The following is a 25,556-nucleotide window of genomic DNA, read 5'->3' on the forward strand; positions in this document are numbered from 1 at the left end:
AGTCGCTCTGGATAGCGACTGCTAAATGAAATGTAAAATTAAAAAATGTAATACCCCAAGAGACTTGCAGCTGTAATTGCCGCAAAAGGTGGCTCTACAAAGTAGTTACGCACGCTCAAGTTTTCTGTTTTTTTGTCTTATTTCTTGTTTGTTTCACCCCAAAAAATATTTTGCATCTTCAAAGTGGTAGGCATGTTGTGTAAATCAAATGATACAACCCCCCCCCCACCCCGACCCAAAATCCATTTTAATTCCAGGTTGTAAGGCAACAAAATAGGAAAAATGCCAAGGGGGGTGAATACTTTCGCAAGCCACTGTAGGTCCCACGGTTGACAGTGCATGTCAGAGCAAAAACCAAGCCATGAGGTCGAAATAATTGTCAGTAGAGCTCCGAGACAGGACAAAGAGACATCAGCCATTGTCCTTCTACACTACTTGTGTTAAATTAACAGTGTGTTTGTGAAATCATGATGATCTCTTTGTCAGGCTGTCAGGCTGTGGAGTCACAGAGAAAGGCTGTGCTTCTCTGGTCTCAGCTCCGAAGTCAAACCCCTCACACCTGAGAGAGCTGGATCTGAGTAACAATGACCTGGAGGATTCAGGAGTGGAGCTGCTCTCTGCTGGACTGGGGAAACCCCACTGTAAACTGGAGACTCTGAGGTCAGTATTCCTGTAGTTGGTCAACAAGTGATAACTGTTCACCAGATCCACATGTGTTTACCAGGCACACATAGTCCACACCATATGTGTTTGGACAGTGAAGCTTACAGTTTTACATTTGGTGCTATGCTCCAGCATTTTGGATTTGAGATAAAATGTTTCATATTAGGCGACATTACAGAATGTCACCTTTTTTATTTGATGTTAATAGTGAGAGGTTAGTATGTTTTGTTGTAGCCTCTGTAACTCTCTTATTCATTATTTTTCATGATTCATTCATGATATTTCTTAATCATGGCAGTCACAAGCTTGATTTAGTCATTGTCGGCAAGGAATATGGGAACTGTCGTGGTAATTATTCGAATCAAAGGAGAGACTTTTAGATTTCCTCAAAGCAATTTAGCTTGATTAATTACTGCAGTAATGGAGTGTTAACAGTCACCGAGTTAAAGCTAAGGTTACAGTTAAGGTGTCGAGTTAAAGCCCCAAAATAAACAGGATTAGTTTACAACTCTTTATAGTCTTCCTGAGTCCTTGTGACAAAGAACAGATACGTGAAATTATACAAAGGTACATTGTGCTCTCATGTAACAGACATCAAGATTTACATGGAGCCAAATATCTGTCTCCAGTTCATTTACTGCTTGTTTATACAGACATACTAATGCAACATAGGACACTAAGTCTTTGCCTTAATTTATGAATTTGGGTGTTAATTAATCACCTGGAGGGAGGGTTCTCCTCACAACCATCCATACCATGATACCTTGCATTATACAACCATCAATCCAAAACTCATGGACCAGGCAAGGAGGGCATTAATCAGAGAGGCAACAAAGAGCCCAAAGATAACCCTGAAGGAGCTGCAAAGCTCCACAGCGGAGATTGGAGTATCTGTCCGTAGGACCACTTCAAGCCATACACTCCACACAGCTGTGCTTTACGGAAGTGTGGCCAGAAAAAAAGCCATTGCTTTAAGAAAAAAATAAGCAAAAAGGCATGTGGGAGACTCCCCAAACATATGGAAGAAGGTACTCTGGTCAGATGAGACTAAAATTGAGCTTTTGGCTATCAAGGAAAACGCTATGTCTGGGGCAAACCCAACACCTCTCATCACCCCGAGAACACCATCCCCACAGTGAAGCATGGTGGCGGCAGCATCATGCTGTGGGGATGTTTTTCATCGGCAGGGACTGGGAAACTGGTCAGAATTGAAGGAATGATGGATGGTGCTAAATACAGGGAAATTCTTGAGGGTTCACCTTCCAGCAGGACAATGACCCTAAGCATACACTCGAGTGGTTTAAGGGGAAACATTTACATGTCTTGGAATGGCCTAGTCAAAGCCCAGACCTCAATCCAACTGAGAATACTTTCGCAACCTACTGTAAAGGTGTGATTAACATAATGTTGTAATTCTACGACAGACCAAATACTAAACTTTTGACTACTTTAATACACTATAAGTGAATTGGTCAGAATACTTATGACTTCTTCAAATAGGGGGACTAGATACATAAAGTGCTTTCATTTCTAAACGGTGAAACAGATATGTATTAAAATACCCTCAAATAAAAGGTGACATTATATACTGTCACCTTATATGACACATTTGATCTCAAATCCAAAATGCTGGAGTATAGAGCCACATTTAAAATGTTAGCTTCACTGTCAAACTAGATATGGTGTGGACTGTATACTCAATACAATCTAAATCTGATACCTCACTGTCTGTCTTTTGACTGATACTGCTTTTTAAACTGCTCTGGTCAGTCTACTCAAATATTTGTACTTTATATTTTTCTCTCTACAAGCAATACTTTGATCATTTTTAATTTTTAATAAGGATACATTTATAAATAGATATGGCAGGTTTCAGGACACTGACGTATCTGAACATTTTGAAAAAATATACTGCCACTATTTTCACCACCAAAGAATAGCAGTGTGGTTTTAATATGATTTGACTATTTGCAGGCTGTCAGGCTGTCTAGTCACAGAGGAAGGCTGTGCTTCTCTGGTCTCAGCTCTGTGGTCAAACCCCTCACACCTGAGAGAGCTGGATCTGAGTAACAATGACCTGAAGGATTCAGGAGTGAAGCTGCTCTCTGCTGGACTGGGGAATCCCCACTGTAAACTGGAGACTCTGAGGTCAGTATTCCTGTAGTTTTTCAACAAGTGATAACTGTTCATTAGATCCACATGTGTTTACCAGGCACACATAGTCCACACCATACAGTGAGGGAAAAAAGTATTTGATCCCATGCTGATTTTGTACGTTTACCCACTGACAAAGAAATGATCAGTCTATAATTTTAATGGTAGGTTTATTTGAACAGTGAGAGACAGAATAACAACAAAAAAATCCAGAAAAACGCATGTCAAAAATGTTATAAATTGATTTGCATTTTAATGAGGGAAATAAGTATTTGACCCCTCTGCAAAACATGACTTAGTACTTGGTGGCAAAACCCTTATTGGCAATCACAGAGGTCAGACGTTTCTTGTAGTTGGCCACCAGGTTTGCACACATCTCAGGAGGGATTTTGTCCCACTCCTCTTTGCAGATCTTCTCCAAGTCATTAAGGTTTCGAGGCTGACGTTTGGCAACTCGAACCTTCAGCTCCCTCCACAGATTTTCTATGGGATTAAGGTCTGGAGACTGGCTAGGCCACTCCAGGACCTTAATGTGCTTCTTCTTGAGCCACTCCTTTGTTGCCTTGGCCGTGTGTTTTGGGTCATTGTCATGCTGGAATACCCATCCATTACCCATTTTCAATGCCCTGGCTGAGGGAAGGAGGTTCTCACCCAAGATTTGATGGTACATGGCCCCGTCCATCGTCCCTTTGATGCGGTGAAGTTGTCCTGTCCCCTTAGCAGAAAAACACCCCCAAAGCATAATGTTTCCACCTCCATGTTTGACGGTGGGGATGGTGTTCTTGGGGTCATAGGCAGCATTCCTCCTCCTCCAAACACGGCGAGTTGAGTTGATGGCAAAGAGCTCGATTTTGGTCTCATCTGACCACAACACTTTCACCCAGTTCTTCTCTGAATCATTCAGATGTTCATTGGCAAACTTCAGACGGGCCTGTATATGTGCTTTCTTGAGCAGGGGGACCTTGCGGGCGCTGCAGGATTTCAGTCCTTCACAGCGCAGTGTGTTACCAATTTTTTTCTTGGTGGCTATGGTCCCAGCTGCCTTGAGATCATTGACAAGATCCTCCCGTGTAGTTCTGGGCTGATTCCTCACTGTTCTCATGATCATTGCAACTCCACGAGGTGAGATCTTGCATGGAGCCCCAGGCCGAGGGAGATTGACAGTTATTTTGTGTTTCTTCCATTTGCGAATAGTCGCACCAACTGTTGTCACCTTCTCACCAAGCTGCTTGGTGATGGTCTTGTAGCCCATTCCAGCCTTGTGTAGGTCTACAATCTTGTCCCTGACATCCTTGGAGAGCTATTTGGTCTTGGCCATGGTGGAGAGTTTGGAATCTGATTGATTGATTGCTTCTGTGGACAGGTGTCTTTTATACAGGTAACAAACTGAGATTAGGAGCACTCCCTTTAAGAGTGTGCTCCTAATCTCAGCTCGTTACCTGTATAAAAGACACCTGGGAGCCAGAAATCTTTCTGATTGAGAGGGGGTCAAATACTTATTTCCCTCATTAAAATGCAAATCAATTTATAACATTTTTGACATGAGCTTTTCTGGATATTTGTGTTGTTATTCTGTCTCTCACTGTTCAAATAAACCTACCATTAAAATGATAGACTGATCATTTCTTTGTCAGTGGGCAAACAAACAAAATCAGCCGGGGATCAAATACTTTTTTCCCTCACTGCATGTGTTTGGACAGTGAAGCTTACAGTTTTAATAATAATAATAATAATAATAATAATATGCCATTTAGCAGACGCTTTTATCCAAAGCGACTTACAGTCATGCGTGCATACATTTTACATTTGGTGCTATGCTCCAGCAATTTGGATTTGAGATAGAATGTTTCATATTAGGCAACAGTATATAATGTCACCTTTTATTTCATGTTAATGGTGAGAGGTTAGCATGTTTTGTTGTAGCCTCTGTAACTTTCTCATTCATTATTATTCATGATTCATTCATAATTTTTCTTAATCATGGCATCATCAGGATTACTTTAGTAGTGTTTAGAAACATGTTATCTACCCACTTAGAAAGATAATTACTCAAAACCAAAGAATAGCAGGGTGGTTTTAAAATGATTCTAGTTTTCTCTCTACAAGCAATACTTTGATAATTTGTCATTTCTAATAATGAAACATCCATTTATGAATAGATATGGCAGGTATCAGGACTCTGATGTATCTGAATATGTTGAAAAAATATATTTTCACCACCAAAGAATAGCAGTGTGGTTTTAATATGATTTGACTCTTTGCAGGCTGTCAGGCTGTCTAGTCACAGAGGAAGGCTGTGCTTCTCTGGTCTCAGTTCTGAAGTCAAACCCCTCACACTTGAGAGAGCTGGATCTGAGTAACAATGACCTGAAGGATTCAGGAGTGAAGCTGCTCTCTGCTGGACTGGGGAAACCCCACTGTAAACTGGAGACTCTGAGGTCAGTATTCCTGTAGTTGGTCAACAAGTGATAACTGTTCACCAGATCCACATGTGTTTACCAGGCACACATAGTCCACACCATATGTGTTTGGACAGTGAAGCTTACAGTTTTACATTTGGTGCTATACTCCATCATTTTGGATTTGAGATAGAATGTTTCATATTAGTCAACAGTATATAATGTCACCTTTTATTTGAGAGTATTTTCATACATATATGTGTTAATGTTTAGAAATGAAATCACTTTATGTGTCTAGTGCTCCCATTTGAAAAAGTCGTAATAATTTGGACATAGTCACTTATATTGTAGTAAAGTAGTCATAAGTTTAGTATTTGGTCCCATATTCCTTACCCACAGTGATTACATCAAGCCTGTGATTCTACAAACTTGTTGAATACATTTGCAGTTTGTCTTGGTTGTGTTTTGGATGATGTTTTTCCCAATAGAAACTGAATGGTGAATAATGTCCTGTCATTTTGGAGTCACTTCACTTGTATTGTCAGTAAGAATAGAATATGTTTCTGAACACTTCTACATTCATGTGGACGCTACCATGATTATGAATAATCATTAATGAATCGTGAATGATGATGAATGAGAAAGTTACTGAGGAACAAGGATCATACCCCCTCTGTTATTGGTAATGGTGAGAGGTTAGCATGTTTTGTTGTAGCCTCTGTAACTTTCTCACTCATTATTATTCATAATCCATTCATGATTTTTCTTAATCATGGCATCATCAGGATTAATTTAGTAATGTTTAGAAACATGTTATCTACTCACTTAGACAGAAAATTACTCCAGTCATCATCCACCATTCAGTTACTGTTGGGCAAAACATAACCCAAAACACAACCAAAACAAACTGCAAATGCAACCAACGAGTTTGGCACCAAATACTAAACTTTTGAATACTTTAATACACTGTAAGTGAAATGGTCAGAATACGTTTGACTTCTTCAAAGTGGGGGACTAGATACATAAAGTGCTTTCATTTCTAAATGGTGAAACAGATATGTATTAAAATACCCTCAAATAAAAGGTGACATTATATACTGTCACCTCATATGATACATTTGATCTCAAATCCAAAATGTTGGAGTATAGAGCCACATTTAAAATGTTAGCTTCACTGTCAAACTAGATATGGTGTGGACTGTATACTCAATACAATCTAAATCTGATACCTCACTGTCTGTCTTTTGACTGATACTGCTTTTTAAACTGCTCTGGTCAGTCTACTCAAATATTTGTACTATAAATGTTTCTATCGACGAGCAATACTTTGATAATTTGTCATTTCTAATAATGATACATTCATTTATGAATAGATATGGCAGGTTTCAGGACACTGATATATCTGAATATGTAGAAAATATATACTGCCACTATTTTCACCACCAAAGAATTGCAGTGTGGTTTTAATATGATTTGACTCTTTGCAGGCTGTCAGGCTGTCTAGTCACAGAGGAAGGCTGTGATTCTCTGGTCTCAGCTCTGAAGTCAAACCCCTCACACCTGAGAGAGCTGGACCTGAGCTACAATCACCCAGGAGACTCAGGAGTCAGACTGCTCTCTGCTGGACTGGAGGATCCACACTGTAAACTGGAGACTCTGAGGTCAGTATTCCTGTAGTTGGTCAACAAGTGATAACTGTTCACCAGATCCACATGTGTTTACCAGGCACACATAGTCCACACCATATGTGTTTGGACAGTGAAGCTTACAGTTTTACATTTGGTGCTATACTCCATCATTTTGGATTTGAGATAGAATGTTTCATATTAGTCAACAGTATATAATGTCACCTTTTATTTGAGAGTATTTTCATACATATATGTGTTAATGTTTAGAAATGAAATCACTTTATGTGTCTAGTGCTCCCATTTGAAAAAGTCGTAATAATTTGGACATAGTCACTTATATTGTAGTAAAGTAGTCATAAGTTTAGTATTTGGTCCCATATTCCTTACCTGCAGTGATTACATCAAGCCTGTGATTCTACAAACTTGTTGAATACATTTGCAGTTTGTCTTGGTTGTGTTTTGGATGATGTTTTTCCCAATAGAAACTGAATGGTGAATAATGTCCTGTCATTTTGGAGTCACTTCACTTGTATTGTCAGTAAGAATAGAATATGTTTCTGAACACTTCTACATTCATGTGGACGCTACCATGATTATGAATAATCATTAATGAATCGTGAATGATGATGAATGAGAAAGTTACTGAGGAACAAGGATCATACCCCCTCTGTTATTGGTAATGGTGAGAGGTTAGCATGTTTTGTTGTAGCCTCTGTAACTTTCTCACTCATTATTATTCATAATCCATTCATGATTTTTCTTAATCATGGCATCATCAGGATTAATTTAGTAATGTTTAGAAACATGTTATCTACTCACTTAGACAGAAAATTACTCCAGTCATCATCCACCATTCAGTTACTGTTGGGCAAAACATAACCCAAAACACAACCAAAACAAACTGCAAATGCAACCAACGAGTTTGGCACCAAATACTAAACTTTTGAATACTTTAATACACTGTAAGTGAAATGGTCAGAATACGTTTGACTTCTTCAAAGTGGGGGACTAGATACATAAAGTGCTTTCATTTCTAAATGGTGAAACAGATATGTATTAAAATACCCTCAAATAAAAGGTGACATTATATACTGTCACCTCATATGATACATTTGATCTCAAATCCAAAATGTTGGAGTATAGAGCCACATTTAAAATGTTAGCTTCACTGTCAAACTAGATATGGTGTGGACTGTATACTCAATACAATCTAAATCTGATACCTCACTGTCTGTCTTTTGACTGATACTGCTTTTTAAACTGCTCTGGTCAGTCTACTCAAATATTTGTACTATAAATGTTTCTATCGACGAGCAATACTTTGATAATTTGTCATTTCTAATAATGATACATTCATTTATGAATAGATATGGCAGGTTTCAGGACACTGATATATCTGAATATGTAGAAAATATATACTGCCACTATTTTCACCACCAAAGAATTGCAGTGTGGTTTTAATATGATTTGACTCTTTGCAGGCTGTCAGGCTGTCTAGTCACAGAGGAAGGCTGTGCTTCTCTGGTCTCAGTTCTGAAGTCAAACCCTTCACACCTGAGAGAGCTGGACCTGAGCTACAATCACCCAGGAGACTCAGGAGTCAGACTGCTCTCTGCTGGACTGGAGGATCCACACTGTCAACTGGAGACTCTGAGGTCAGTATTCCTGTAGTTGGTCAACAAGTGATAACTGTTCACCAGATCCACATGTGTTTACCAGGCACACATAGTCCACACCATATGTGTTTGGACAGTGAAGCTTACAGTTTTACATTTGGTGCTATACTCCAGCATTTTGGATTTGAGATAGAATGTTTCATATTAGGCGACAGTACAGAATGTCACCTTTTATTTCAGGATAATGGTGAGAGGTTAGCATGTTTTGTTGTAGGCTCTGTAACAAAACACAACCAAAACAAACTGCTAATGCAACCAACGAGTTTGAGACCCAATACTAAACTTTTGACTACTTTAATACACTATAAGTGAATTGGTCAGAATACTTATGACTTCTTCAAATAGGGGGACTACATACATAAAGTGCTTTCATTTCTAAACGGTGAAACAGATATGTATTAAAATATCCTCAAATTAAAGGTGACATTATATACTGTCACCTCATCTGAAACATTTGATCTCAAATCCAAAATGTTGGAGTACAAAGCCACATTAAAAATTTTAGCTTCACTGTCAAAATAGATATGGTGTGGACTGTATACTCAATACAATCTAAATCTGATACCTCACCGTCTGTCTTTTGACTGATACTGCTTTTTAAACTGCTCTGGTCAGTCAACTCAAATATTTGTAATATGCATTTTTCTATCTACAAGCAATACTTTGATAATTTCTAATAATAATACAATCATTTATGAATAGATATGGCAGGTATCAGGACTCTGATGTATCTGAATATGTTGAAAAAATATATTTTCACCTCCAAAGAATAGCAGTGTGGTTTTAATATGATTTGACTCTTTGCAGGCTGTCACGCTGTCTAGTCACAGAGGAAGGCTGTGCTTCTCTGGTCTCAGTTCTGAAGTCAAACCCCTCACACCTGAGAGAGCTGGATCTGAGTAACAATGACCTGAAGGATTCAGGAGTGAAGCTGCTCTCTGCTGGACTGGGGAATACCCACTGTAAACTGGAGACTCTGAGGTCAGTATTCCTGTAGTTGGTCAACAAGTGATAACTGTTCACCAGATCCACATGTGTTTACCAGGCACACATAGTCCACACCATATGTGTTTGGACAGTGAAGCTTACAGTTTTACATTTGGTTTGAAAAAGTGTTCGCCCCCTTTCTGATTTCTTATTTGTTTGCATGTTTGTCACACTTAAATGATTCAGATCATCAAACAAATTTAAATATTAGTCAAAGATAACACAAGTAAACACAAAATGCAGTCTTGAAATGAAGGTTGTTATTATTAAGGGAAAACAAAATCCAAACCCACATGGCCCTGTGTGAAAAAGTGATTGCCCCCTACAACCTAATAACTGGTTGGGCCACCCTTAGCAGCAACAACTGCAATCAAACATTTGAATTCCCATGATGTTTTTACAGCGCTGTGGAGGAATTTTGGCCCACTCATCTTTGCAGAATTGTTGTTATTCAGCCACATTGGAGGGTTTGAGAGCATGAACTGCCTTTTTAAGGTCATGCCACAGCATCTCAATAGGATTCAGGTCAGGACTTTGACTAGGCCACTCCAAAGTCTTCATTTTGTTTTTCTTCAGCCATTCAGAGGTGAACTTGCTGGTGTGTTTTGGATCATTGTCCTGCTGCAGAATCCAAGTTCGCTTCAGCTTGAGGTCTCGAACAGATGGCCGGACATTCTCCTTCAGGTTTTTTTGGTAGACAGCAGAATTCATGGTTCCATTTATCACAGCAAGTCTTCCAGGTCCTGAAGCAGCAAAACAGGCCCAGACCATCACACTACCACCACCATATTTTACTGTTGGTATGATGTTCTTTTTCTGAAATGCGATGTTACTTTTACGCCAGATGTAATGGGACACACACCTTCCAAAAAGTTCAACTTTTGTCTCGTCAGTCCACAGAGTATTTTCCCAAAGGTCTTGGGGATCATCAATATGTTTTCTGGCAAAAACGAGACGAGCCTTAATGGTTTTTTTGCTCAGCAGTGGTTTTCGTCTTGGAACTCTGCCATGCAGGCCATTTCTGCCCAGTCTCTTTCTTATGGTGGAGTCATGAACATTGACTTTAACTGAGTAAGTGAGGCCTGCAGCTCTTTGGATGTTGTTGTGGGGTCTTTTGTGACCTCTTGGATGAGTCGTCGCTACGCTCTTGGGGTCATTTTGGTCGGCCGGTCACTCCTGGGAAGGTTCACCACTGTTCCATGTTCTCGCCATTTGTGGATAATGGCACTCACTGTGGTTCGCCGGAGTCCCAAAGATTTAGAAATTGCTTTATAACCTTTTCCAGACTGATGGATCTCAATTACATTCTTTCTCATTTGTTCCTGAATTTCTTTGGATCTCGGCATGATGTCTAGCTTTTGAGGATCTTTTGGTCTACTTCACTTTGTCAGGCAGGTCCTATTTAAGTGATTCCTAGATTGAGAACAGGTGTGGCAGTAATCAGGCCTGGGCGTGGCTAGAGGAATTGAACTCAGGTGTGATGAACCACAGTTGAGTTGTGTTATAACAGGGGGGGCAATCACTTTTTCACACAGGGCCATGTAGGTTTGGATTTTGTTTTCCCTTAATAATAACAACCTTCATTTCAAAACTGCATTTTATCTTTGACTAATATTTAAATTTGTTTGATGATCTGAAACATTTAAGTGTGACAAACATGCAAACAAATAACAAATCAGGAAGGGGGAAAACACTTTTTCACACCACTGTATTTGTACTTCTATATTTGTCTCTCTACAAGCAAAACTTTGATAATTTGTCATTTCTAATAATGATACATTAATTTATGAATATATATGGCAGGTTTCAGGACACTGATATATCTGAATATGTAGAAAATATATACTGCCACTATTTTCACCACCAAAGAATTGCAGTGTGGTTTTAATATGATTTGACTCTTTGCAGGCTGTCAGGCTGTCTAGTCACAGAGGAAGGCTGTGCTTCTCTGGTCTCAGCTCTGAAGTCAAACCCCTCACACCTGAGAGAGCTGGATCTGAGTAGCAATGACCTGAAGGATTCAGGAGTGAAGCTGCTCTCTGCTGGACTGGGGAATCCCCACTGTAAACTGGAGACTCTGAGGTCAGTATTCCTGTAGTTGGTCAACAAGTGATAACTGTTCACCAGATCCACATGTGTTTACCAGGCACACATAGTCCACACCATATGTGTTTGGACAGTGAAGCTTACAGTTTTACATTTGGTGCTATGCTCCAGCATTTTGGATTTGAGATATAATGTTTCATATTAGGCGACAGTACAGAATGTCACCTTTTATTTGATGTTAATGGTGAGAGGTTAGCATGTTTTGTTATAGCCTCTGTAACTTTCTCACTCATTATTATTCATGATTCATTCATGATTTTTCTTAATCATAGCGTCATCAGGATTCAGTTAGTAGTGTTTAGAAACATGTTATCTACTCACTTAGACAGAAAATTACTCCAGTCATCATCCACCATTCAGTTACTATTGGACAAAACATATCCCAAAACACAACCAAAACAAACTGCAAATGCAACCAACGAGTTTGGGACCAAATACTCAACTTTTGACTACTTTAATACACTATAAGTGAATTAGTTAGAATACTTATGACTTCGTCAAATAGGGGGACTAGATACATAAAGTGCTTTCATTTCTAAACGTTGAAACAGATATGTATGAAAATACCCTCAAATAAAAGGTGACATTATATACTGTCACCTCATATGAAACATTTGATCTCAAATCCAAAATGCTGGAGTATAGAGCCACATTTAAAATGTAATTTTCACTGTCAAACTAGATATGGTGTGGACTGTATACTCAATACAATCTAAATCTGATACCTCACTGTCTGTCTTTTGACTGATACTGCTTTTTAAACTGCTCTGGTCAGTCTACTCAAATATTTGTAATATGCATTTTTCTATCTACAAGTAATACTTTGATAATTTGTCATTTCTAATAATGATACATTAATTTATGAATAGATATGGCAGGTTTCAGGACACTGATATATCTGAATATGTAGAAAAAATATATTGCCACTATTTTCACCACCAAAGAATAGCAGTGTGGTTTTAATATGATTTGACTCTTTGCAGGCTGTCAGGCTGTCTAGTCACAGAGGAAGGCTGTGCTTCTCTGGTCTCAGCTCTGAAGTCAAACCCCTCACACCTGAGAGAGCTGGACCTGAGCTACAATCACCCAGGAGACTCAGGAGTCAGACTGCTCTCTGCTGGACTGGAGGATCCACACTGCAGACTGGAGAAACTCAAGTATGTAGAGGGTTTATGTCAATGTTCATATCAGACATGTTGGAGTTATCAGGCTAGTTAAGACAAACATTCTGACCACCGCTTGGACTAAGTTATATAATGACTGTGTGTGTGTGTGTGTGTGTGTGTGTGTGTGTGTGTGTGTGTGTGTGTCCAGTGTGTGTGTGTCCTGTGTGTGTCCTGTGTGTGTGTGTGTGTGTGTCCACCAGTACACACACAAAGGACACACACACAAAGGACGCACACACACTGGACACACACACACACACACACACACTGGACACACACACACACTAGACACACACACACACTGGACACACACGCATACACACACACACTGGACACACACGCATACACACACACACTGGACACACACGCATACACACACACTGTACACACACACACACACACACACACACACACATACTGGACACACACCGGACACACACACAAATACAAACACACACTGGACACACACACGAACACATACACACAAAGGACACACACACACACAAACACACACTGGACACACACTGGACACACACAAACACACAGACTTACTCACACTGGACACACACACACACACACACACTCACACACAATGGACACACACACACACAAACACTGGACACACACACACACTGGACACACACACACACACTGGACAAACACACACACACTAGACACACACACACACACAATGGACACACACACACACACTGGAAACACACACACACACACACACACACACACACACTGGAAAAACACACACACTGGACAAACACACACACACACACTGGACACACACACACACATACTGGACACACACACACACACTGGACAGACACACACACACACACACACACACACACTGGACACACACTGGACACACACACTGTGTGTGTGTGTGTGTGTGTGTGTGTGTGTGTGTGTGTGTGTGTGTGTGTGTGTGTGTGTGTGTGTGTGTGTGTGTGTGTGAGTTCAGGTTTATCCCTCAATGACTGTCTGTTCTTCTGCTTACCGCTACAGTGTGGAACATGGTGGAGAGAACACAATGAAACCTGGACTTAGAAAATGTGAGTGTTGACTGCTGTGAAGAATATGACTAGAGTTGCTTTGACAATGTGTGTGTGTGTGTTCAGTGTAAGTGTGTGTGTGTGTGTGTTCAGGATGTGTATGTGTGTCCAGTGTGTGTGTGTGTGTGTGTGTGTGTAATTGATGGGAATAAGTGTGTTTTATATTACCATACAGTATAACATATGATCATTCAACAAGTCTCAAGTTACCTTAACTTCTCCTTTTGATACCTAGAAACATCTACATTAAATGAATTAGTGAAAAGTGAGTTAACATTCTAATGTGAATGATGATGATTTCTAATATTGTGTCTGGTTTCATCCATCAGATGTCTGTGATCTCACACTGGACCTAAACACAGCAAACAGATTCCTCTCTCTGTCTGAGGAGAACAGAAAGGTGACATGGAGGAGAGATGAGCAGCCGTATCCTGATCACCCAGAGAGATTTGAGGTCTGTAGTCAGTTGCTGTGTAGAGAGGGTCTGACTGGGCGCTGTTACTGGGAGGTAGAGTGGAGTGGGAGAGAGGCTGATATAGGAGTGACATATAAAGGAATCAGCAGGAGAGGAGGGGGTAATGACTGTTGGCTTGGACGCAATGACAAGTCCTGGAGTCTGGACTGCTATGACAACCGTTACTATGCCAGGCACAATAATAAGTACACTACCATAGACGTCCGCTCCTCCAGCTCCCACAGAGTAGGAGTGTATCTGGACTGGCCAGCCGGCACTCTGTCCTTCTACAGGGTCTCCTCTGACACACTGACCCACCTGAACACATTCCACTCCACATTCACTGAGCCCCTCTATCCAGGGTTTTGGGTTTGGGATGATGGCGCCTCAGTGTCCCTGTAAATAATAACCATGGTAACACTGACACACACACACACACACACTAGACACACTGGACAAACACACACACACTGGACACACACACACACACTAGATTCACACACACACACAGTGGGGACACACACACACACACATTGACACACTGGACACACACACTGGACTCACACACACTGGACACACACACACAAACTAGACACACACACACACTGGACAAACACACACACTGGACACACACACATTGGACACACACAAAAACTGGACACACACACACACACACTGGACACACACACACATTCTGAACACACACACTGTACACACACACTGTACACACTGTACACACACACACACACACACTGAACAAACACACTGAACACACACACACCGGACAAACACACACTGGACACACACACACACACACACACACTGGACACACACACACTAATCACACACACACACACACACACACTGGACACACATTGGACAAACACACACACACACACTGGACACACACACACACTGGACACACACACACAGGACACACACATACACACTGGACACACACACAGGACACACACATATACACTGGACACACACACACACCTGACACACACACACACACACACTGGACACACACACACACACTAGACACGCACACACACACAGGACACACACACAGGACACACACACACACTGGACACACACACTCACACACACTGGACACACACACTCACATACACCTGACACACACACACACACACACCTGACACACACACACACACAGGACACACACACACACACCTGACACACACACACACACAGGACACACACACACAGAACACACACACACACCGAACACACACACATACACACTGAACACACACACACACTGGACACACACACACACTGGACAAACACACACAGGACACACACACACACACACTTTAAACACACACACTCACACACTGAACACACACACACACTGACACTGAACACACACACACACACAGGACACACACACACACACACTAGACACACACACACACACACACACACACACTGGACACACATACATACACTGGACACACACACACACACTGGACACACACACTGAACACAACCAGCCCTGCCATTTCTACCTGTCCTGATCTAGTGTTTCACCCCTGACCTCCTCACACCGTCTCACTGTCCATGTCTGCTTTTAGCTCCCACCTCTACTTCACTGTGTTATAATGGACCTTATGCTTGTCATGTCACCTCTGGAACCAGTTATCAAACATACTGACCTTTCTGACCCTATCCCATGGCCCTACTTTCTACAACTGAACATTAAAATTCCTCTATGAGTTTTGTTTCGTGTCCATTTACTTATGTATGTATTTGTTGTATATTGGGGTTGTGCCGCAGAGCATCATGGGGGTTTGTATGTATTGAGATGATCACGTTCCAGATAAATGGTTGAACTGATTCCTGTCTCCCGTCTCATCATTATTGAATTGTTATACAGACGTGGTTATGAAACCCACGAGACATAACAAAAGATTGGTGATGAGTAAGTCTGAATCTACAGGAACTATTCTGTCTGGAAGAAGTGGGTTTTTACAACTGTTTAAAACTGTTATTTTCTGTGGTACAGTCTAGGCTAATGTTAGCACAGTGTATTGCTAGAAGAGGCAAGTGCATAGTCGAGATAGCTAAGAAAGAGAGTTAACCAGTGGTGTAAATTACTTAAGTAAAAATACTTTAAAGTACTACTTAAGTAGTTTTTTGGGGTATCTGTACTTGACTTTACTATTTATATTTTTGACTACTTTTACTTCACTACATTCCTAAAGAAAATAATGTACTTTTTACTCCATACATTTTCCCTGACACCCAAAAGTACTCGTTACATTTTGAATGCTTAGCAGGACAGGAAATGGTCCAATTCACACACTTATCAAGAGAACATCCCTACTGCCTCTGATCTGGGGTACTCACTAAACACAAATGCTTTGTTTGTAAATTGTCTGAGTGTTGGAGTTTGCCTCTGGCTGAACGTACATTTTAAAAACAAGAAAATCGTCTGGTTTGCTTTATGTAAGGAATTTGAAATGATTTGTACTTGTATTTTACCTTTGATACTTAAGCATATTTTAGCAATTACATTTACTTTTGATAATTAAGTATATTTAAAACCAACTACTTTTGAACTTTTACTCAAGTAGTATTTTACTGGGTGAATTTCACTTTTAGTTGAGTCATTTTCTATTAAGGTATCTTTACTTTTAATCAAGTTTGACATTTGGGTACTTTTTCCTCCACTGGAGTTAACATCGTCATGGACGGCAGAAAAGGACTGGAGACGGACATCGGAGCTGGAAAACAACGTGATTAAAAGGGAGGACATTTATTCAACTGTGAAGACAAACCTTTTAATTAAAACTGCTAAATGAGCGAATTTAGGTGGAAACTTCAGTGAGTGAAGTGAATGAAGATCACGTGACTGAGGAAAATATTGCTTTGGTTGAGGACAATATTGAAGTGAGAGACAATCAGGAGCTTATTGAGATACGAAAAATTATTGGAAATGTTGGAAACATTGGACAGTTTGATGAAAGTATTGATCAGTGGAGCTCATATACAGAACAGTTTGAATATTTTGTTCTTGTAAATGACATGGATGAGGACAACATTGTGCCTACATGTTTTAGTGTAATGGGGCCAAAGACATTTAATTTACTAGGCAGCCTGCTACAGCCAGACAGAACAGGTAATAAGACGTATGGGGATATTGTGGAGATACTTAAAGGACATTTTTCACCAGAACCACTAGTTAATGCTGAAAGGTTCAGGTTCCACAGGAGACATCAGGAAGAGGGAGAATCAGTAACAATGTTTGCTGCTGCATTAAAGAAACTACCAGAACACTGAGTTTAATGCTGTTCTAAATGACATCATTAGAGACAGACTAGTATGTGGACTACGGAGTGAAGCTACACAAAAGAGACTGTTGACTGAAAGTCATCTGACCTTGGCAAAGGACATTGAAATCAGTGTGTCCATGGAACTAGCTGCTAAAGAGGCTCACCAGTTGAGTTCATCAGGAACTTAGTGGGTTCATCTAACAATCCTAATCATCAGCTGATACATTGTAATCTCATACACAGGATAAACCTTCCACCTAGAAAACATATTTTAATAGAAATCACAACTGCTCCTCTGTGCGATCTATGTAATCAAGGTGCCTTGGGCTCCTTTAATAAATATGTACTGGGAGTGATCAGGGGCATGTTTTGGAAAGAGGTATCTTCATACCTTGTTCCCCCAAACTGTTATTACTGAATGATAATTCACCACTGTCATTACAGCAAAGACGTATAATGTTGTCAGGTTGGACAGCAGCTAAAAAGATGTTGGAACTAAGATGGCAACCACCACACCTCATTGGATCAGCACTTTTATAGATATCATTTATTTAGAACTATCCACTGCTAGGATCCATGGGGCTAGCCAAACAACAATTGCAGCTGAAACCATAAAATAACTCCTGTAGTGGGTTTTACCCAACAGATTAACCAGTAATTATAATTTTTGTGCAAATGTGTACCTTGATTTAGTATTTAATTTAATGGAGATCAGGTTGGGTGTGTTGGGGTGGTCCCAGGAGGGGTTGGAGGGTGGGTTGGGGTGGTCCCAGGAGGGGTTGGAGGGTGTGTTGGGGTGGTCCCAGGCGGGGTTGGAGGGTGGGTTGGGTTGGTCCCAGGAGGGGTTGGAGGGTGGGTTGGGGTGGTCCCAGGAGGGGTTGGAGGGTGTGTTGGGGTGGTCCCAGGAGGGGTTGGAGGGTGGGTTGGGGTGGTCCCAGGAGGGGTTGGAGGGTGGGTTGGGGTGGTCCCAGGAGGGGTTGGAGGGTGGGTGGGGGTGGTCCCAGGAGGGGTTGGAGGGTGTGTTGGGGTGGTCCCTGACGGGGTTTGAGGGTGGGTTGGGTTGGTCCCAGGAGGGGTTGGAAGGTGGGTTGGGGTGGTCCCAGGAGGGGTTGGAGGGTGGGTTGGGGTGGTCCCAGGAGGGGTTGGAGGGTGGGTTGGGGTGGTCCCAGGAGGGGTTGGAGGGTGGGTTGGGGTGGTCCCAGGAGGGGTTGGAGGGTGAGTTGATGCAGCTGAGGTGGGTGATTGTATATGTGGTTTATTATAATTGTATTTATCTGCAATAACTAGTTTCCATAATATACTGATATATATTTTAACAGTATTGTGTCTCCAGCTGTATAACCATTCCTGCTGCTATTTATTCTGATATATATTTTAACAGTATTGTGTCTCTAGCTGTATAACCATTCCTGCTGCTATTTGTTCTTGTCTGTGTTCCTTTCAAATAAATAAAACATTTCAACAGAGTTTCAACTGAAAATCAGAGACGGGGAAATCAAGTCACATGCTGGTGTAAGGACATGGATTGTTCAGCCTGTGGTAAAAAGGTCAACATCGGACAAGTCTCCAGAAACAAAAAGAGAACAGAGAAATCACAAAACGGGAAACAAGAAACAGACATTCCAACGAAAGACACATAGACATGTTCACACTGTTGAGTAAGAGAACACTGAGGTGAGTGACTCATCAGACGAGGAAGTCAAACTGAAAATCCTGACCTTTTCCTGGCGGGCTGCATGGCTACTATGTCTCCCCCTTGCTAGAGGGACAGCCGGTGGGCATGGAGATTGACACAGGGGCAGCTGTATCTCTTGTGTCAGAAAAAATACACTGAAACACCTTCCACTTCAACCAGCGCACCTCGTGTTAAAGACTTACACAGGTGAATCTGTCGCTGTGAGAGGCATCACTGATGTCACAGTTCAGGTAAACAGACAAACTGAAAAGCTGCCACTCTATGTTGTGAAAGGAGACTATGCATCACTACTGGGATGTTCATAGATGGAGAAAATCACACTGGACTGGCCATCAGTGCATACAATGACACATGGAGACACAGACCTACCTGCCATCTTAAAGAAACATGGAGAAGTCTTTAATGGACAGCTGGGTAGTATGAACGACATTACAGGGAAGCTTAGCATTAAGCCAGACAGCAAACCAACGTTTCTGAAAGAAGGACCTGTACATTATGCTATCAGACCAGAAGTCAAGGCTGACTTGGACGCTTTAGTCAAGAACAAAGGACTGGAGCCGGTCAGCATGAGTGAATGCATGAGCAACACCCATCTCCCAGTCATTAATACTAGAACCGCCTGTTCTTTCAGCATATAAGAACCCGCTAGAGAAAGTTGACAGGCGTCCACTTCAGCAAATGCATCAATCAATCAATCAATCAATTTTATTTTATATAGCCCTTCTTACATCAGCTAATATCTCGAAGTGCTGTACAGAAACCCAGCCTAAAACCCCAAACAGCTAGTAATGCAGGTGTAGAAGCACGGTGGCTAGGAAAAACTCCCTAGAAAGGCAAAACCTAGGAAGAAACCTAGAGAGGAACCAGGCTATGAGGGGTGGCCAGTCCTCTTCTGGCTGTGCCGGGTGGAGATTATAACAGAACCATGCCAAGATGTTCAAAAATGTTCATAAGTGACAAGCATGGTCAAATAATAATCAGGAATAAATCTCAGTTGGCTTTTCATAGCCGATCATTAAGAGTTTAAAACAGCAGGTCTGGGACTGGTAGGGGTTCCATAACCGCAGGCAGAACAGTTTAAACTGGAATAGCAGCAAGGCCAGGCGGACTGGGGACAGCAAGGAGTCACCACGGCCGGTAGTCCCGACGTATGGTCCTAGGGCTCAGGTCTCTCAGTTGGCTTTTCATAGCCGATCATTAAGAGTTGAAAACAGCAGGTCTGGGACAGGTAGGGGTTTCGTAGCCGCAGGCAGAACAGTTGAAACTGGAATAGCAGCAAGGCCAGGCGGACTGGGGACAGCAAGGTGTCATCATGCCCGGTAGTCCTGACGTATGGTCCTAGGGCTCAGGTTCTCAGAGAGAAAGAGAGAACGAGAGAATTAGAGAGAGCATACTTAAATTCACACAGGACACTGGATAAGACAGGAGAAGTACTCCAGGTATAACCAACTAACCCCAGCCCCCCGACACATAAACTACTGCAGCATAAATACTGGAGGCTGAGACAGGAGCGGTCCGGAGACACTGTGGCCCCATCCGAAGAAACCCCCGGACAGGGCCAAACAGGAAGGATATAACCCCACCCACTCCGCCAAAGCACAGCCCCCGCACCACTAGAGGGATATCCCCAACCACCAACTTACAATCCTGAGACAAGGCCGAGTATAGCCCACAGAGGTCTCCACCACAGCACAAACCAAGGGGGGGGCGCCAACCCAGACAGGAAGATCACGTCAGTAACTCAACCCACTCAAGTGACGCACCCCTCCCAGGGACGGCATGAAAGAGCACCAGCAAGCCAGTGACTCAGCCCCTGCAACAGGGTTAGAGGCAGAGAACCCCAGTGGAGAGGGGAACCGGCCTGGCAGAGACAGCAAGGGCTGTTCGTTGCTCCAGCCTTTCCTTTCACCTTCACACTCCTGGGCCAGACTACACTCAATCATATGACCTACTGAAGAGATAAGTCTTCAGTAAAGACTTAAAGGTTGAGACCGAGTCTGCGTCTCTCACATGGGTAGGCAGACTGTTCCATAAAAATGGAGATCTATAGGAGAAAGCCCTACCTCCCGCTGTTTGCTTAGAAATTCTAGGGACAATTAGGAGGCCTGCGTCTTGTGACCGTAGCGTACGTATTGGTATGTACGGCAGGACCAACTCGGAAAGATAGGTAGGAGCAAGCCCATGTAACGCTTTATAGGTTAACAGTAAAACCTTGAAATCAGCCCTTGCCTTAACAGGAAGCCAGTGTAGGGAAGCTAGCACTGGAGTAATATGATCAAATTTCTTCGTTCTAGTCAGGATTCTAGCAGCCGTATTTAGCACTAACTGAAGTTTATTTAGTGCTTTATCCGGGTAGCCGGAAAATAGAGCATTGCAGTAGTCTAACCTAGAAGTAACAAATGCATGGATTAATTTTTCTGCATCATTTTTGGACAGAACATTTCTGATTTTTGCAATGTTACGTAGATGGAAAAAAGCTGTCCTTGAAACAGTCTTGATATGTTCGTCAAAAGAGAGATCAGGGTCAAGAGTAACGCCTAGGTCCTTCACAGTTTTATTTGAGACGACTTTACAACCATCAAGATGAATTGTCAGATTTAACAGAAGATCTCTTTGTTTCTCGGGACCTAGAACAAGCATCTCTGTTTTGTCCGAGTTTAAAAGTAAAAAGTTTTCAGCCATCCACTTCCTTATGTCTGAAACACAGGCTTCTAGCGAGGGCAATTTTGGGGCTTCACCATGCTTCATTGAAATGTACAGCTGTGTGTCATCCGCATAGCAGTGAAAGTTAACATTATGTTTTCGAATAACATCCCCAAGAGGTAAAATATATAGTGAAAACAATAGTGGTCCTAAAACGGAACCTTGAGGAACACCGAAATGTACAGTTGATTTGTCGGAGGACAGACCATTCACAGAGACAAACTGATATCTTTCCGACAGGTAGGATCTAAACCAGGCCAGAACTTGTCCGTGTAGACCAATTTGGGTTTCCAGTCTCTCCAAAAGAATGTGGTGATCGATGGTGTCAAAGGCAGCACTAAGGTCTAGTAGCACGAGGACAGATGCAGAGCCTCGGTCTGACGCCATTAAAAGGTCATTTACCACCTTCACAAGTGCAGTCTCAGTGCTATGATGGGGTCTAAAACCAGACTGAAGCATTTCGTATACATTGTTTGTCTTCAGAAAGGCAGTGAGTTGCTGCGCAACAGCTTTTTCAAAAATGTTTGAGAGGAATGGAAGATTCGATATAGGCCGATAGTTTTTTATATTTTCCGGGTCAAGGTTTGGCTTTTTCAAGAGAGGCTTTATCACTGCCACTTTTAGTGAGTTTGGTACACATCCGGTGGATAGAGAGCTGTTTATTATGGTCAACATAGGAGGGCCAAGCACAGGAAGCAGCTCCTTCAGCAGTTTAGTAGGAATAGGATCCAGTATGCAGCTTGAAGGTTTAGAGGCCATGATTATTTTCATCATTGTGTCAAGAGATATAGTACTAAAACACTTAAGTGTCTCTCCCGATCCCAGGCCCTCGCAGAGCTGTGCAGATCCAGGACAGCTAAGCCCTGGAGGAATACGCAGATTCAAAGAGGAGTCCGTAATTTGCTTTCTAATGGTCATGATCTTTTCCTCAAAGAAGTTCATGAATTTATCACTGCTGAAGTGAAAGCCATCCTCTCTTGGGGAATGCTGCTTTTTAGTTAGCTTTGCAACAGTATCAAAAAGAAATTTTGGATTGTTCTTATTTTCCTCGATTAAGTTGGAAAAGTAGGATGATCGAGCAGCAGTGAGGCATCAGATGCATATCAACCATCAAGGTGCAAGGTGTGCAAACATGGTTTGTTAAATAAACGCTTGATAAATAGTGCATCATATATTGTAAAGGATTAATTGCATGAAGAAATATTTGTGGAAATATATCAATAAAAAAATAACAACAATAGTTAATTCTACAAAATAGGCTGATAGCCTATATCTGTTTCCCTTACAATAAAAACATTACAGTGTAAACCATTTAATCAACTGTATTTGTAGATTCAATTAGTAATAGAGTTAATAAAGTCGATTTACAGTTTATTTTGACAAAGTACAAATTAAAAAAGTATTATAATTATAATATAACTAGCCAGGTGCTCAGGTGAACAATTATAAAGGATGAATTGTATAAATAGTGGCGCAGAGGTCTAAGGCACTGGTCTAAGGCAGTGGTCTAAGGCACTGGTCTAAGGCAGTGGTCTAAGGCAGTGGTCTAAGGCACTGGTCTAAGGCAGTGGTCTAAGGCAGTGGTCTAAGGCACTGGTCTAAGGCACTGGTCTAAGGCAGTGGTCTAAGGCAGTGGTCTAAGGCAGCGGTATAATGCAGTTGTCTAAGGCAGTGGTCTAAGGCAGTGGTCTAAGGCAGTGGTCTAAGGCACTGGTCTAAGGCACTGGTCTAAGGCAGCGGTCTAATGCAGTGGTCTAAGGCAGTGGTCTAAGGCAGTGGTCTAAGGCAGTGGTCTAAGGCAGTGGTCTAAGGCAGTGGTCTAAGGCAGTGGTCTAAGGCAGTGGTCTAAGGCAGTTGTCTAAGGCAGCGGTATAAGGCACTGGTCTAAGGCACTGGTCTAAGGCAGCGGTCTAAGGCAGTGGTCTAAGGCACTGGTCTAAGGCACTGGTCTAAGGCAGCGGTCTAATGCAGTGGTCTAAGGCAGTGGTCTAAGGCAGTGGTCTAAGGCAGTGGTCTAAGGCAGTGGTCTAAGGCAGTGGTCTAAGGCACTGGTCTAAGGCAGCGGTCTAAGGCAGTGGTCTAAGGCACTGGTCTAAGGCAGTGGTCTAAGGCACTGGTCTAAGGCAGTGGTCTAAGGCAGCGGTCTAAGGTAGTGGTCTAAGGCACTGCATCGCAGTGCTAACTGTGCCACTAGAGATCCTGGTTCGAATCCAGGCTCTGTCGCAGCCGGCCGCGACCGGGAGACTCATGGGCGGCGCACAATTGGCCCAGCGTTGTCCAGGGTTGGGGAGGGAATAGCTGGCAGGGATGTAGCTCAGTTGATAGAGCATGGCGTTTGCAACGCCAGGGTTGTGGGTTTGATTCCCATGGGGGGCCAGTATAAAAAAATATATATGTATTCACTAACTGTAAGTCACTCTGGATAAGAGCGTCTGCTAAATGACTAAAAAAAAAAATGAAAAAAAAAAATAAAAAAAAAAAATGAAAAATAAAAAAAATACATTTTTGTGGAAATATATTCATGACAAGATGTAAAAACAATAATGTGTTGATTGTATCAGACACTGTACCGAGCCTTTACACATGAACCAATCACGTCTTCTCTTTATGCTTCAGGTCCACAAACAAATCAAATCGGTTCCCTGCACACAGTTTTCATGGGTCTTGTTCGGTGTGCACCTGCCAACTTGACATTGTGTATTTTTCCCCAGTGGGAGCTGTGGTGCTTGGGGAAGAGGGAGAGCAGGACCTGCTGTCTTGACATTGTGTATTTTTCCCCAGTGGGAGCTGTGGTGCTTGGGGAAGAGGGAGAGGAGGACCTGCTGTCTTGACATTGTGCATTTTTCCCCAGTGGGAGCTGTGGTGCTTGGGAAAGAGGGAGAACAGGACCTGCTGTCTTGACATTGTGTCTTTTTCCCCAGTGGGAACTGTGGTTCTTGGGGAAGAGGGAGAGCAGGACCTGCTGTCTTGACATTGTGTCTCCTTTTTCCCCAGTGGGAGCTGTGGGGCTTGGGGAAGAGGGAGAGCAGGACCTGCTGTCTTGACATTGTGTATTTTTCCCCAGTGGGAGCTGTGGTGCTTGGGGAAGAGGGAGAGCAGGACCTGCTGTCTTGACATTGTGTATTTTTCCCCAGTGGGAGCTGTGGTGCTTGGGGAAGAGGGAGAACAGGACCTGCTGTCTTGACATTGTGTCTTTTTCCCCAGTGGGAGCTGTGGTTCTTGGGGAAGAGGGAGAACAGGACCTGCTGACTTGGCGGCCTGCTTGGTGACTGTAGCTTCTTTCTCTGCGTTCATGTGGTTCTCACCAAGCTCACATGCCAGATCCATGATGAAATGTCTCCTGCTGACTGTCTTGTCAAGGCATTGCTTGTACAACACGTGTTGATAGCAGTCATGTCGAGCACATTGTAGAACACCGCAACAGGCCAGAGGAGAGTACCCCCTTTTACAGAGTACAGTCGACAGGCCAGAGGAGAGTACCCCCTTTTACAGAGTACAATCAACAGGCCAGAGGAGAGTACCCCCTTTTACAGAGTACAGTCAACAGGCCAGAGG

General features: G+C 42.3%; 2 protein-coding genes across 2 annotated transcripts in view; both read left to right on the top strand.

Annotated features, from left to right (window-relative positions):
• LOC311114990 (NLR family CARD domain-containing protein 3-like) overlaps positions 1 to 25,556 on the top strand; it is a gene marked incomplete at its 5' end in the record, with an annotated part of 126,348 nt that overhangs the window by 41,425 nt on the left and 59,367 nt on the right. The gene's annotated exons all lie outside the window — the stretch shown is intronic.
• On the top strand, positions 12,601 to 16,257 carry LOC311114989 (stonustoxin subunit beta-like). The gene is made up of 3 exons (XM_084190215.1): positions 12,601 to 12,770; positions 13,800 to 13,846; positions 14,176 to 16,257. The coding sequence occupies exons 2-3, from the start codon at positions 13,825 to 13,827 to the stop codon at positions 14,700 to 14,702; spliced, it is 549 nt and encodes a 182-aa protein (XP_084046341.1). The 5' UTR covers positions 12,601 to 12,770; positions 13,800 to 13,824; the 3' UTR covers positions 14,703 to 16,257.

Source organism: Coregonus lavaretus, assembly GCF_964263955.1.
Source record: "Coregonus lavaretus genome assembly, contig: HAP1_SCAFFOLD_824, whole genome shotgun sequence".
Lineage (NCBI taxonomy): Eukaryota > Metazoa > Chordata > Actinopteri > Salmoniformes > Salmonidae > Coregonus > Coregonus lavaretus.